The sequence below is a fragment of the Polychytrium aggregatum genome (assembly GCF_025602895.1).
Source record: "Polychytrium aggregatum strain JEL109 chromosome Unknown BJ171scaffold_57, whole genome shotgun sequence".
NCBI lineage: Eukaryota > Fungi > Chytridiomycota > Chytridiomycetes > Polychytriales > Polychytrium > Polychytrium aggregatum.
In genome coordinates, this window is record NW_026516259.1 from 16888 (window position 1) to 32955 (window position 16068).

Genomic DNA, 16068 nt, shown 5'->3' on the forward strand with positions numbered 1-16068 from the left:
CGAGATGCTGCACCCTGTCGCTCCCGTGGTCGCTCCCTGGCTCCGGGCCATCCTGCTGGCCGCCCTCAAGGCCTCCGTCGTCCTGTGATGACCAGCATCACAACGGACCAATGAGATTGTCCCGCATGCTCTCGCCCTCCGCACCAATCATGAGTCCCCACGTGTTTGTTTGCCCCCATGCATGAGCACGCGCCGTTGCCACCCGCGTCTACTGGTTTCCTGCCTCCCCCACCGCTCGGCACATGTCCCCGGGCTGTGCCAAGCCTCTCTCGCTTGCACACCAGCCACTCTCGCACCCCCTTCTCGCTTCTCTGTGATGCTCCACCCTTCTCGCCCACTTTTGCCCCTCGACCTTCTCCCGGTCTATAAATAGCCCTGCATGTCTGAGCCTATGTTGAACACCAGTTCGAACAAAACTTGTTCTTTGGTGTTCGGGGCTAAAAGCTAATAAAGCTCATACCAAGCACTTGGTCTTCGTCCTTGCGCTTGTTCACTCCTTACACTTTGTTCGAACTCTCTTCTACTGATACCACCTGCTTGGTATCTTCCGCTCCTAGCCCCGCCCCTTTCCTAGTCCTGTCCGAACCTCAAGCACACTTGTGTCTGAGCCCTCTTCGCTCTCCTGTTCTTGAACCTCCTCGCTTTTTTTTTTTTTCCCAGTCCCAGTCCCAGTCCCGCCATGGATCCTGCCCTCGTGGACCGCCTCCGTGCCTTGGAGGCCGAGCTCGCCGAGCTCCGGACAGCTCGCGATGCTCCTGCCGCTGGGTACAGCGTGCAGATGCCGGACCGTTACGACGGTAACCGGCAAGGGTTCCGGGCATTCGTAAATCAGTGCAAACTGTATATACGAATGCAGCCCCACCGGTTCCCTGCTGACCCGATTAAGGTCGGATTCGTCATTAGTCTGCTCACTGGACCGGCTCTCCAGTGGGCGACTCCGATGCTTGAGATGGGTGATCCCCGACTCAACTCTTTTGGCGATTTCCTAGAACGCTTTTCCAAAGTGTTTGACGACCCTGATCGGGCCAGGACTGCCGAGTCAGTGATCACCACACTGTCTCAGGGCAACCGCCCGTGCGCAGTCTATGCATCCGAGTTCCTTCGTATTGCCGCCGATACGACTTGGAACGACGGTGCAAAGATCTCGTTCTTCCGACTTGGCTTGTCGGATGATGTCAGAGACGAACTTTCGCGAGTTCGCCCTCTGCCACGAGATCTGGAGGAGTACATCGAGCTTTGTAACGAGCTCGATGCACGAATCCGCGAGCGCCGTCAAGAGCGCCGAAGCACGCCTGCCCGCTACCGGTCTTCCCAGTTCGCCTTTGGTTCCGCCTCCGCTGCCGTTCCCGCCATCGCTCCCGCGCCCGTCCTCGCTCCGCCGCACCCCTCCTACATTGTTTCCGAGCCCATGCAAGTGGACTCTGCCGTCTCTGGACCCCTGACCGCCGAGGAGAAACAACGCCGCCGCCGCTTTGGACTCTGCCTGTACTGTGGCAAGAAGGGCCACTTGGTACGAAACTGCCCCGTCAAGTTTGGATCTACCAGAGCTACCGGACCGCCCCCTGGACCTCCCGGCCCGAGGATCATCCGCACCATCGTTTACGAAGATGGAGAAGTGCAAGACTTCAGTTCGGGAAACGACCAGGCCCGGTTCTAAGTGAAGGCCTTGAACCGGAGCCGTGCCCACCGCCTTCCGAAAGTGAAGACATTGGTAAGGTGCCTTTGGTAAGTACTGGGGAAGCAGTGATGTGCGGACAGCTTCGCCTTGCCTCTGGACCGGCGGACACTCTCAGCTCTGGCATAGTACCCGTGGCACCTCTGGTGTCACTGGGAACTGCACCTCATCCACAGGTGCAAATACCTGAGCTGTCCTGCCAACCCTCGGCAAAGTTAACTGTCTGTGCTAGCCGCAACCCTGGTGCCGAAGCTGGTACCGAACCAAAGTCTTGTGTTTCGTCTGTTCGTCGTTGCTCGTTGGTTGTTCCCGTCGCTGTTCGTCTTCCTTCTGGTGATTCTCTGTCGTGCGAAGGACTTGTCGATTCTGGTGCCTCTGGCAACTTTATCGACGAGGACTTTGTTGCTCGACACTCTGTCCCCACCTGCTCCAAGGCTTCGCCCTTGGCAGTGGAAGGCGTGGATGGTAAGCCGCTGTCGTCTGGCCCCATCCTCCGCGAGACTGCTCCACTCGAGGTGATTCTCGGGGACGTCTCGCAACGCCTTCGGTTCGATGTGATCAGGTCTCCACATCAACCACTTATCCTTGGCTTTCCTTGGTTGCGCACCGCCGAGCCCAAGATTGTCTGGTCTCGCGGTCTTCTTTGTCTCCCTCCTTCTGTTGATTCCGACCCCTCTCCATGCACTACTTCTCTTTCGTCTTGCTCCACTTCCTCCAATGTCACTCCCCTTCTTGATGATTCCACTCCTTTGATTGATCTAAGCTCCTCTCCTACGCTCCCACCTTCGTCTTCCCCTTCTTGTCTTGTTCCTCCCGAACCCCTTCGCTCTTCCCAAACCCCTTCTTCTGTTGTCAGTTCTCTTTCCCTCCTTGATGTACCTCCTCCTGTTGTTTGTTCTTCGGACATTGTTCAGAATAAAGTAACCGTCGAACATTATTCTGACCTTGTCCACGCCCCTCCTCTCAGCTCGGACGCTCCTCTCCGCGTCTGCAGCATTGATTACCGCTCGATGCGCGAGTCTTTGGATGCATGCAGGCATGGAACGCAACCCCTGACCATCTTTCAGGTCCATGTCCTGCCCACTGACGAGCCGAGCACTGCGACTGTCGAAGTGCCTGCGGAGTACAAGGACTTCCTGTCTGTTTTCTCTAAACAGGAAGCTGACTCCTTGCCTCCGCATCGCCCTTATGACTGCCCCATTGACTTGGAGCCGGGCAAGTCGCCAAAGTTCGGGCCTCTGTACTCACTGTCCGAGCCCGAACTTCACGCTCTGCGTGACTATCTCGACGAGAATCTTGCCAAGGGATTCGTTCGTCCTTCGTCGTCCCCAGCAGGCTCACCAATCCTCTTCGTCAAGAAGAAGGACGGCTCACTTCGTCTTTGCGTTGACTACCGCGCACTGAACGGTATCACGGTAAAGAACCGTTACCCTTTACCGCTGATCGGCGAGCTGCTGGACCGACTTCGAGGCGCGAAGGTGTTCACTAAGCTGGACCTTCGTGGAGCCTACAATCTGCTGCGCATCCGCTCCGGGGACGAGTGGAAGACAGCTTTCCGTACTCGATATGGGCACTTCGAGTACTTGGTGATGCCCTTTGGGCTCACCAACGCGCCAGCGACGTTCCAGCACTTCATCAACGACGTCCTGCGCACCGAGTTGGACCAGTTCGCAATTGCGTATCTTGACGATATCTTGATCTACAGTGCTGATCCGTCGCAGCATGTAGAGCACGTCAAGCAGGTCCTCTCGAAGCTCCGAGCTGCAAAGCTGTATTGCAAGCTGGAGAAGTGCGAGTTCTCCAAAACCTCGGTCTCGTTCCTTGGTTTCATGGTCTCGCCCGAGGGCATCGGTATGGAGCGATCCAAGCTCTCTGCGATCTTGGATTGGCCCATACCGCGCAACATCTCGGATCTTCGATCCTTTGTCGGGTTTGCGAACTTCTATCGACGCTTCATCGATGGATACGCAAAGATCGCGGGGCCCATGACTCGGCTCTTCCGGAAGACGCATGGCTTCCAGTGGTCCCGCGAAGCCGATAAAGCATTCAGATCCTTGAAGGATGCCTTCGTTTCGGAGCCCGTTCTGGTGCATCCGGACCCATCCAAGCCGTTCGTCGTAGAGTCAGATGCGTCGGACTTTGCGCTTGGATGCGTGCTCTCCCAGCGGGGTGCTGATGATCGCCTTCATCCTTGCTCGTTCCATTCGCGGACACTCTCGAATGCTGAACGTAACTACAGCATATACGAGAAAGAGCTGTTGGCGATCAAGGAGGCTTTCGAGGCGTGGCGACACTACCTCGAAGGCGCCCAGCATCCCGTTGCCGTTCTGACCGATCACAAGAACTTGGAGTACCTGGCAACGGCTCGCATCCTAAACCAGCGTCATGCACGGTGGTCCCAGTTCTTGTCTCGGTTCGACATCCGCATCCAGTACCGTCCTGGTGCGAGGAACGGCAAGGCCGATGCCCTGTCTCGTCGCTCGGACTACATCCCTTCGTCGGCCTCCGTGTCGAGGGATCCGCCTCTGCTTCTCGATCCTGCCGCGGTGATACGCGTGCTCCGAAGCAGAGACGCCCGCTCTTCGGTTGCAAGTCGCAGTGACCCTGTGGATTTGCTGCAGCTCATAGCCGAAGAGCAGGCTCGGGATCCCGGTCTAGACAAATACCGTCGTGACCCGAAGTTCGTCTGGAATGGCCAGTACCTCACCTTCCAGAACAGGATTGTGGTCCCAGAGTCGTGCCGAGTTCCGGCGCTCAAGTCGTGCCATGACCCAGTCGCTGTGGGTCATCCAGGCATCCGACGGACTCTGGCTCTGGTATCGCGACAGTTTTGGTGGCAAACCTATCGGAAAGATGTCAAAGAGTACGTCTCGACGTGCGACACCTGTGCACGCTCGAAAGCTCCGCGACACAAGCCGTTTGGGTTCCTGTTGCCACTCCAGACAGCCGATCGACCCTGGGGGACACTGACCATGGACTTTATCACTGATCTGCCAAAGTCCAAGGGTCACACCTGCATCTTTGTGGTGGTATGCAGCCTCACAAAGATGGCACACTTTATGTCCTGGCGTTCACTGCCGTCGGCGGAGGAGACTGCGTCACTGTTCCTCGACAATGTCTTTCGTCTCCATGGCCTCCCCGACACAGTGGTTTCAGACCGAGGAAGTCAGTTCACCTCTCGGTTCTGGAAGGCACTCTGCACGCAGCTCGGGATCCAAACCAGTCTGTCCACGGCCTTCCATCCCCAGACCGATGGACAGACTGAGAGGGTCAACCAGGTCATCAACCAATACCTGCGCTGTTACACGTCGTATCAGCAAGATGACTGGGCCGAGCTGCTGCCGTTGGCCGAGTTCTCTTACAATAACCTCGAGAACTCGTCAACACATGCCTCGCCATTCTTGGCAACCTATGGGTTCCACCCAAGGTTCGAAGTCCCCGTTGTCGCTGGCGGCCCTGATGTTCCCTCTGCCACGGAGAGGGTTGAACATCTCCAGCGGAACCTGGCACTGTTGAAGGAGAATCTTGAGAAGGCAAAGTCTGACTACAAGCACTTCTCAGATCTCCGGAGGTCCCAGGCTCCCGACTTGCGTCCGGGCGATCAAGTCTGGGTGCTGACTCGTAACATCAGCACCACTCGCCCAAGCAAGAAGCTGGATTACCAGAGGATTGGACCATTCACCATCCTCGAGGCCGTCGGGACATTGGCTTTCCGCCTGGACTTGCCAAAGGACATAAAGGTGCACCCGGTGTTCCATGTGTCTCTTCTTGAGCCCTACAAGAAGAACTCGCTTCCGGGTCGGGTGCAAGCGCCGCCCCCTGCGGTGGTCATCGATGGGAACTTGGAGTGGGAGGTCGAAGAGATCTTAGACTCCAAGTTCGTGCGCGGAAAGCTGCACTATCTCATCGATTGGAAAGGCTACCCGGTCACCGATCGAAGTTGGGAGCCCGCCGACATTGTCTTTGCCCCAACGGTGGCCGCGGAGTACCACCGACGCTACCCAGACAAGCCTGGCCCCAGGAGAACTCAAGATGGAACACGCCGTAGTTTAAGGAGGAGATAGTGTGATGACCAGCATCACAACGGACCAATGAGATTGTCCCGCATGCTCTCGCCCTCCGCACCAATCATGAGTCCCCACGTGTTTGTTTGCCCCCATGCATGAGCACGCGCCGTTGCCACCCGCGTCTACTGGTTTCCTGCCTCCCCCACCGCTCGGCACATGTCCCCGGGCTGTGCCAAGCCTCTCTCGCTTGCACACCAGCCACTCTCGCACCCCCTTCTCGCTTCTCTGTGATGCTCCACCCTTCTCGCCCACTTTTGCCCCTCGACCTTCTCCCGGTCTATAAATAGCCCTGCATGTCTGAGCCTATGTTGAACACCAGTTCGAACAAAACTTGTTCTTTGGTGTTCGGGGCTAAAAGCTAATAAAGCTCATACCAAGCACTTGGTCTTCGTCCTTGCGCTTGTTCACTCCTTACACAACCTGTTGGACCTGATGGCTTGTCTTCTTAAATAAAGTTGACTATAGTAACAAAAAAAACAAAAAAAAAAAAAAAAAACAAAATCGTCGGAGCAGTCGTGCTCGCTGCTGCAAGAAGCACCCTCGCAGTGGCCCTTCCAGGAGCAGTAGTCATCCTTCTTGGCACACTTGCCCTTGGAGCAAATCAGCTCACCAGAGCAGTCGTTGTAGTTGTTGCACGAGGCACCTCGCAGTGGCCAGGCCAGGCACAGCTGGAGCCGTGCGAATCAAGCTGGGAAAGATCAAAGAAGGGGGCAGCGCGAGCAACAGCGAGGAAGGCAGCGGCCGAGACGCAGATGAGCATGATGAACTTCATGGTGACGATGGAGATGTGCGCAAAACGAAGGAATCAGAAAGTGGTATGTGGGCGGCCGAATGGAGGCTGGAGCGGTGTTTGAGCGGGTTTGGCTATGAGGTGTGGTGGTGAGGAATTGATGCCAGGTTTATATCAGACAGGCGATGCGGTGGCAGAGCGATCACCGCCCCTAATCTTGCATGGAAGTGCCCGGACCACAGGGATCTTTGGTCAGCGTCCTGCCACTGAGGTGCATGTCCAATCCAGAGGGATCAATCTGGCATCGGTGTGATCATGGGCAAGCGAGCTGGTGGCGCTGCAAACGAGTTGGATGCAATGGGAGACGACGATTGAAACCGAGGACGGCCATCGACACAGGCGGGAGTTGACAGAACGAGTGATGCTACGACCATGACGAGTGATGCAACGATCATGACGAGACAGGATCAAGACATGGCACACATGGCGATGCGCCGAGCTGCGTTGATTTGGTGTCGTTGTCTCCTGGCATCGACAGCACCATGTCTGGTCCCTGTCCCCACACCCCAGCAATCCCACCGCCCCATCCCACGCTGCATGGATTCATGGTTATCGTGGGTGCTGTGGCTCCATACACACATGTATCGCCGTCCCTGTCCTCGCCACCCTGCATCTCTCCGTCCACTGCCACCATCGCAAGCTCGCTCTGGGTTGTCACGTTCTCGATTCCGAATGGGGGCGGTGCTTGGTCGACCACTTGGCACGCGCTTTCCGCTTGGCCCAATGTTCGGTGCCTCTCCCTCGTCTCCATCTGTCAACCTCCAGCCCATCCAGCTTTCCATCGATTCTTTCATCGATCCGTCCGCACATCCCATCCAGCAGCCAGCGTGCCATGTCTGCAGCCACAGGTGAGACTCTGTTGATGATGCATCACCGATGGCGGGTGACGACAATGTCTGCTGCTGACCCTTGTGCCAGACTTTGATGCCTTCCTGGACAAGCACGATCTCGCCAGGAACAAGACCCTCCTGGTCGACCACGAGATCGACAGCACCGACCTGGTGGGTTGCTTGGCTCGGTCGCCGATGGCATGATGCACTCGATGGTTGGACGGTGTCCATGCTGGCGATGGAATGTCGCCGACACTGCGGCCGTCGATGCCCCTGGCCATCTAGACATTGTTGCTGAACAACGGCTGCCTGTCCAGGTCCTCTCTCTGACCGAGCCAGAGATGAAGCAGATCGGGCTCAAGCTCGGCGCCATCAAGAAGATCCAGCGAGCCCAGCGCCAGAACACCGAGCCGCCTGTTGTCGTCCACAAGAGCGAGCCACCGCCATCCAAGACACCCGATGGCAGCGAGAGCGCTGTTCTCCCTGTGGTCCGATACAGACCGCCTCCGCTGGCGAGGGGATGGAAGTGCCAGCTGGGCAACAGGGACCACGAGGTGTTCATCAGGTGCGGCGATGTCTGTGGTGCAGTATGGGGTGTCTGCACTCCAGCCGGTTGGTCATCAATCCATGTCCATGTCTGCATTGGCAACATCGACATCCAGAGTGCCCATTGACCACCGCCTCTTTGCCCAGCTATCGAGTCTTCAGCGACGAGATGCCCGCAATCAAGCTCTACGCCGCCCTCAAGTCGTCCAGCCAATACGACAAGAACCTGTGTCCGTACCTCGACCAGCTGTGTCTCGTCGATGCCATGAACTGGGAGACGGGCTTCATCAACGGCCTGGTCAACTCGCAGGTCATTGTGCTGGTTCTGTCGGAGCGGGGACTGAGCCGCACCCGCGAGGCACACCTCAAGCCAGACAACCAGTTCCTGGAGGTGAGCAAGCGAGCGGTTGGCCGAGCATCCATGTCGATGCACTTGCACTCGATAGTCCCTGACACTCACACTCACACTCACACTCACACTCACACTCACACTCACACTCAGGTCCAGCATGCCCTGCGTCGGATGCGAGAGTCGGCCACCACCGGCCGCCCGGTGACCGTCCAGCCCGTCTACATGTGGTCGACCCGCATCATCAACAACCAGACCTATGCTTCCAAGTACTTCCCCAACCCCGACGACTTTCCCGATGAGCCGCCCTGCCACGATCTGAGTCCCCTCGTCGACGGCAAGCCCGTGTCGATCCGCCAGACCATCCGAGATGTCCTGGCTCTCCAGCAGTTCAATGCTGCCGATGGGACGGCGGTGATGAGGTGGGTGGCTGCTGTCAGCCCATCGATGGCAAGCCATTTCTGCTGCATTGCTGTCATGCTTGATCGCAACATCCTGCACACCATACACACCATCCATGCCATGTGCACCATCAATGCCATGCGCACCATGCTGCATCAGACTTCTCTCACAACACCACACGACACCATACACATCGCCTCACCTTGCTGCACATCCATCTGACCACATCCAACTGACCACATTCCCTTTCGCACTCGTCCATCCCCCGCCACCACACAGGCTCTCTCCGTACATCCGAGTGCTTGTGGCCAAGACCGAGAGGGCCATCGCCGAGGGCATCCTCTACCACCAGAGCCGACCCATCGTCCTCGCTGCCGACGAAGACTCGCAGCTCCGCGTCCTGCTCGATCCCATCGACTTTGACCCCGACAGGAAGGCGCTCGAGGATCTGTATGTCGAGGGTACCCGCCAGTGGCTGTTTGACCATGTCACTGCCTGGGTCGACGACGACGACAACGCCGACCTGGTCCTGTGGGTCAATGCCGTCGCCGGTGTCGGCAAGTCCGTCGCTGCCGCCCAGATCGCCAACATCCTGCTTGGTCGGGACCAGCTGGCGACATCGCTGTTCCTCAAGTACAACGACACCCGCAAGAACAACCCCCCGCATCCTGCTGACCACGATCGCATATGGACTGTGTCGCTGGTACGCACCGATCGGCCGTCGGTTCCTCGACGCTGGCCACACCAAGGACGACCTCGACAAGATGAGCATCCCGGACCTGTTCAAGGCCTTGATTGAGGATCCACTCGAGGCACTTGGCCAGTACCGGCCCAAGGGAGCCGTCGTGGTGATGGTCGATGGCCTGGACGAGTACCATCCGCGCGACGAGATCCTGTCGCTCCTGGCCTGGCGACTCACACAGCTGAAGGGCGAGTCCCGGATCAAGCTGCTGCTGACGTCCCGCCCCGAGGAGGACATCAGGGATGCCTTCCGAGGAGTGCCGACCACGACGATCGAGCCGTCGAGCGAAGACAACATCCGCGACCTCCGGGTGTTCATCGACCATCGTCTCAGGGACCATCCCAGCCTCAGCGAGTCGGACCGCACCCAGGCGATCTCGGTGCTGCTGGACCAGTCCAAGACATTCGTGTGGATCAACCTGATCCTCAACACCGTCGAGCACGAGCTGGAGACTCCCGAGCCAGGATCGGCGCCGTGCGAGGAGAGCGACGCAGCACACGAGCCACGGACACTGACTCTCGAGATGATCCGGGAAATCAACGACTCGTCGGTGGATCTCAAGGGACTGTACCACAAGACATTTGCCAAGATCCACTCGCAGTCGAGCCACCCGGCCGAGTTGGTCATGGTGGTGTCGGCGATCGCCACGGCCCAGTCGATCCTGACCCCACAGATCATCGCCGATGTGTTTGGACTCGAGATCGGCGTCGTTCGCGAGTGTCTCAAGAGCCTCAGTCTGGTCCTCGATCCTGGCGCCAATGGACTGGGTCCCCGAGGCAGCCAGTCCACCAACACCGAGGTCAAGTTCAACCACAAGTCGGTGGCAGACTATCTCCTCGGTGACGCATCGACTGGCCATCCGTGGCATGTGTCGGACTCGTTCCACACGGTGTTTGCCAAGGAATGTCTCGGAGTGATCCTCTCGCACGAACCAGAGATCAACATCTGCGATATCTACGACTTTCACGACAATATCGCCGACCTCGAGGACAGAGTTAACAAAATCATCACACCGTCGCTGCGATACAGCGTCGCCCACTGGATCACACACTTTGTGTGGTGTGTGGACGGAGTGGCCGAGTCGAGTCCGGTGTGGCAGTCGGCCGAGATGGTCGATGTGGCAGCGGTGCTCACTCGGTTCGTCAAGACGCATGTGTTCTTCTGGCTCGAGTGTGGATCGCTCACACATGTGGTCAAGCCGATCATCGAGCAACTGGCTGTGCTGCGAGGAGTGGTCGCCAAGGCACCCAGCACCATCATCGACGACACCACGAAGGAACTGGTCAAGGACACGTATCGATTCATCCGCGAGTTTGCCGATCCGATCATCAAGAGTGCACCACAGGTGTACAACTCGGGGTATGCATTCACGCCGAAGGAGACGGCGATCTACAAGACATATGCCACCCAACTCGAGGACAAGATCCCGTTCCTGGTCACAGCCGGTCCAGCACCGACCTGGGATCCGTGTGAGATGACCATCACTGGACATGGATATGAACTGAAATCGGTGGCGATCTCTCCCGATGGCAAGTGGATTGTCACTGGAGCCAGTGACAACACTATCAAGGTGTGGGATGCCACCACTGGCCAAGTGAAGCAAATGTTCAAAGGACACACCAAAGGTGTAACCTCCGTGGCCATTTCATCTGATGGCAAGTGGATTGTCTCTGGTTCATGGGACAAGACCATCAAGGTTTGGGATACCATTACGGGCCAGCTGAAACACACCCTCGAAGGGCACAAAGGGACAGTAAACTCCGTTGCAATCTCATCCGATGGAAGGTTGATTGCTTCTGGCTCAAATGACAAGACCATCAAAGTGTGGGATGCGACCACGGGCGAAGAACATTACACACTCAAGGGACACAAAAGGATCGTCGTATCTGTGGAAATACCGCCCGAGGGTAATTCAATTTTGTCTCGGGATGAGAAGGGTATTCGATATCTCTGGATTTATCGTGAAGGGCAGTATATTCGGACCGACGATATCCCAGCCAAATGCTCGGCGGTATCAAGCCCCCTGTTTTCAGTCGGCTGGATCCAAATTGATATTGGAAGCGAATCCCAGTGGATCCGCCATGGCATTCATCCTGTCAAAATTCCATTCTCCCTATTCCGTAATTTGAACAAAACTTTATTCACCAAAGCTGAAGGAGCCATTATGATCAACTCTTGGCCATGTATAATTCTGGTGGGTCTAACTATCAATCGAAATCCCTTTATTCGGCTCATCTAACCCACCTACTTGAACAGCCAATTCACCTCAACACTCCAAAGATTGGAACCGAAGTCACGCCTGTTTGAATTCATGATAACAACATCCATACCCGCATCCCCAGCGCACTGGTTATAGAGACAAAGTCAGGCAGCTCACCGTAATGCACAAAGTGGAAATAGGCTTCAAAGGGGTGTTTGCGAGGCTACACCATGCCCTCGCCAAGAACGTCCTCCGTGCTCGCATTCTTCAACAGGATGTTACGAGCCCCATTGATGTCTCGATCTATCAACAACCCACACTCCCTGCAATGATACACCTTGGCTGCTCCCAAGTCCCGGTTGATGTACCCGTACCGAGTGCATGTCTTGCTCGTGTACTCGTCCCGTGTCCTGGGCTTGGCTTTCGCCCGGACGGACAAGTGGCTCCGAGACCACGATGTAGAACTTGCCGGTCCTGGTCCGCATGATGCGAGTCTCGCAGAGGAAGGGAAGCTGCAGTCGGCGATCCTCGATGGTGCCGTCGGCACGGAGGCGGGGAAGGAAGCTCCTCTCCATCCGACTGTGCTTGAGTGGCCTCGTGACACTCTTCATGCTTCTGGACAGCATGGGGTCACCATCAGCATCCACAGGCTGTGGAAGAGGCGGACGCAGAAGCTGCACAGGAGTGTCTTGTGCACCAGGAGGAGCGACACCGAGGAACTCACGGATGTTGACTCGGTTCCAGAAGCTGGAGGTGGACTGAGTGGGGCCCAGAGTCGCTTCCTCATGTAGCAGGACTCGGAGGTGGATCGCTTCTTGCTGAGATAGCGGAGGCGGAAGTGCTTGACCTCCTCGCCACGGGCCTTCATGGCCGCGCACTTGGCGAGATTGGAGGCCAGGCTCTCGACAAACTCGTTGATGATTCCGTCGAGGAAGTCGTAGGCGTACTTCTCGGTGGTGATCCAGTGCTTGTCGGAGAAGACCCGGGTGCCGGCATTGACATAGCGCTGACGGAGCTGGGTCAGGACCATGTGGCAGAAGGAGAGGCACTTGCCAGGATGCGGGACTGGGATGGCGTCGACCAAAGCTTTCCACGGTCCTTGTCAGACTTGGATAGACCGGGATGGGCCAGCTTGAGAGTGTCCATGTGGTATATGTGAGTTGATGATAGATCGATACATCAACGGCCCGCACCATACTGTTGAAGAATGTGAGCACCGAGGAGATTCTTGGTAGGAGCATGGTATAGCCTGGTAAACACCCATTTGAGACTATTTCCAATCCTTGTGATGCAATACGATTGCCTGTGTTACTTTTGTTGCTGATAACAGTTCGTTGAAGCGGCAGGTATGCGGAAGCAATAGGTGGGAAGTGACATTCGTTGAGAAAGGCAGATATCTTTGCTGAAGGCCCTGCTTGATTCTCACGATCAGCATGTTGCGATGAGGAAATGAAGGCTTGGAGGCGAACTGGTGGTGCTCGGTGCAGCAAGCTGGAGCCAGGGTGTCGCAGTCGATGTGGAACTGGATGGAATGGCTGTTACATCTTGCCTTGGCGAGAATGCAGGACTCGATACGATGCTCGATTCCATGCTCGAATCCATGTTCCATGAATGTGGCGATACCTGTGGCAATGTCCTGAGCAACAACGACTCCAGCCATCAAACCATCGGATCGAGCCAGGTTTGTGTGTGTGTGTGTGCTCAATGGCCAGTATTTGGCTGGCCAGGGTTTGGCTTGCTTCACCACAATTTCCCTCTGTCCTCTGTCCAACTCCATCGCTAACTTGCCTCCTTCCTGTCTCCGTCAACATGGCCAGCATCAACGAGCCTGCTTCAACTACAGCATCTGCCACCTACCAAACCCAAGCTGTGGCCAGATCGACCTCGTCGATGCCCGATATCACCCAGCTCTCGCTCGAACACAACCCAGACATCTTCACTATCATCTGCTGCAACGACAGCTTCCAACTTGCCCTCGATCACAACACCATCAAGACCCTCCTTCGAGTGTGCAAGCGAGCCCGTCCTCTCCTGAGCTCCAAGCTGCCTCTCTTCCACGGCTGGTGCCAGAATGCAGGACTGTGTCATCCAGATGGACAGCTGAAGTTCGGGCTCACACCGATCGACAAGATTGCCCTATCGCCGCACTGCGCGAATCCAAGCTCAGCCGACCGATCCTAGCTCGTCGCTCAGGCGGACCAAGGAAACACCTATGCTTCATACTTCCTCTCAAGTATCCTCCAAGTCGATCTCGACCAAGGAGGAATGAAATGGTACGAGCAGCGAGCCATTCGTCAGCGAATCTTCCGCCATCTGGAAACATCGGCCAAAGCAAAGCATTCAATGGCGCAGTTCCACCTGGCCGAGTGTTATCGCAACGGGCTTGGAATCGATCAAGACCACACCATGGCCTTCGAGCTGTACCATGAACTTTCAGAGCTTGAAATCCCTCAGGCCCAAGTTGCCCTCGGGCGATCCTATGAGAATGGCGATGGTGTCGACCAAGACTACGACACAGCCATCGAGTGGTACTCAAAGGCAGCCGACCAGGGCAGCGAAGACGGTCGACTCCACATCTTGTTTCTCCGTGGCTGGCTCTCGTTCATCGGTGATGGTGTCGAGCAGAGCGACGAAGCTGCGTTCAATCACTGGCAGGAAGTCAGCACCCAATCCGACGATCCAGTCATCAATCCCATCGCCACCCATATGATCGGATGGATGTACTACCTGGGCCGAGGGACTCAGCAAGACCAGCAGGAAGGCGTCAGGATCATCCGAGAGAACAAATCGGATGAGTTCAAGCTTGGAGAGGATGAATGTCTGGCAGCAATTGGGCTTCATCCGACTCACCCGTAGCCCGAAAGTTCTTCCAGCTGTGCCAGCTGGGATCGGATCGTGACTGGCTATGCAGACATCTGATGGCCGTGTGCCTGTTTTGTGGATTCGGAGCCACACGAGACAGAACAAAGGCAGCAGGAATCCTCGAGCAGCTCGCCAACGAAGGCCACAGCGACAGCCAGTTGTGGATTGGAGATTGCTACTTTGGTGGCAGAGGAGTATCGAGGAACTACGAGAAGGCATTCGAGTGGTACAGCAAGTCGGCCGACCAAGGCAACTCGTATGGGCAGAATATGGTTGGTGTGTGCATTCTCTATGGATACGGAGTCACCAAAGCCTACACCGAGGCGTTCGAGTGGTTCCGCAAGTCGGCCGAACAGGGCAATCGATACGCACAATATTGGCTCGGCAACCGCTACAAGAATGGCGAAGGTGTCCCCGAGAACATCGACACCGCCGTCTTCTGGTATCGCAAGTCCGCCGAACAGGATTACCAACTTGCCATCGACAGTCTCAAGTATCTCGGTAAGTGGCCCTGATCCCCGAGTTCCTCCGAGCCCCACTCCCAAACAACCAAGCTGCAACTCTGAACATTGAAGCAGAACAGCCAAGCAAACCGCACTGCCATCATCCGTCCCAGCCACCAGTGTCCCACAGTATATTCGACAGTAAATACATCTATTACATCGACTAAACAAAGCAGTGCTGTCCCATATCCATCACTGATGTTGATCGACTGAAAGCAATATAGAATGACTCGACAACAGCAACTCGACCACCACACTCGATCCTCGTTCTGGAACTGCAACTGTTGGAAAGAACGAGAACAACCCAGACCACCCCGTCGCTATATGGTACCAGAGAAAGCAGGCAGAAAACCACCAGCTCTCCACGCCTCCACCAATGTCCATTTCTGGCCCCTGGTATCGCTGGCGGGCTCTGGCACTGGGTGTTGGTTTTGCCAACCAGGACATTTTACAATCGTCACTGCGGCGATGTCAAGTTTTGCCGAACTCATCCATCCAGTGACAGTTTGGAATCTGCAGCTCCGACTTCCATGTCCAGACTTGTGCTGATGTATGCCTGTGGCATTACTTCCTCAGGCTCCTACTGTCGTGCGTGGCGTATCCGAGGGATTGGCGTCCACGACAGACATTCAGTTGCGTTGTCATCCAACACCGCCACGACATCCAGCCAGATCTCTGGTCTGTTGTTGAGGATTCGTTCGCGTTTGGCTCGCCATTTGCTCAGTTTTCCTGGTCGATGGTGACTGGTCTTGCGGGCACTCGAGCCAGTTTGGGGAGTGCGTCGATTGCAAGGTCGATGTACGTGATGCCTTCGGGGATCCTCGCAGGGTGTACATACTGCTCGAGACGGTTCTTGGCTCGGACACATTCCGACGCATGTTTCCTGTTCACGGGAATTTTGGGACCATTGGGTCCAGGCTTTCTGCACGCTCCGTCAGGTTTGGGAGGGAAACCTCCGACCCGCCAGAGGAACATTCTTCGGGCTTGAGCGACTGATATCACTGGCATCCGTGCGGTCAGTCCCGCGGCGTGTGTGGGAGCGTGGGATGCATGGAATCCTGGGTCACTCTGTGGTCGAGCCCGTTGATGGAACATTCGATGA

The 16068-nt window shown here is 56.4% G+C and overlaps 1 protein-coding gene across 1 annotated transcript; it reads left to right on the forward strand.

Annotated features, from left to right (window-relative positions):
- Nucleotides 1–7364: 7364 nt before the first annotated feature.
- Nucleotides 7365–8303, forward strand: BJ171DRAFT_478792 (uncharacterized protein; the record flags this gene model as incomplete). Its single annotated transcript, XM_053108914.1, has 5 exons — nt 7365–7380; nt 7451–7533; nt 7680–7927; nt 8056–8218; nt 8283–8303. 5 exons carry the CDS (start codon nt 7365–7367, stop codon nt 8301–8303), a joined length of 531 nt encoding a protein of 176 aa, XP_052962475.1.
- Between the last annotated feature and the right edge of the window lie 7765 nt (nt 8304–16068).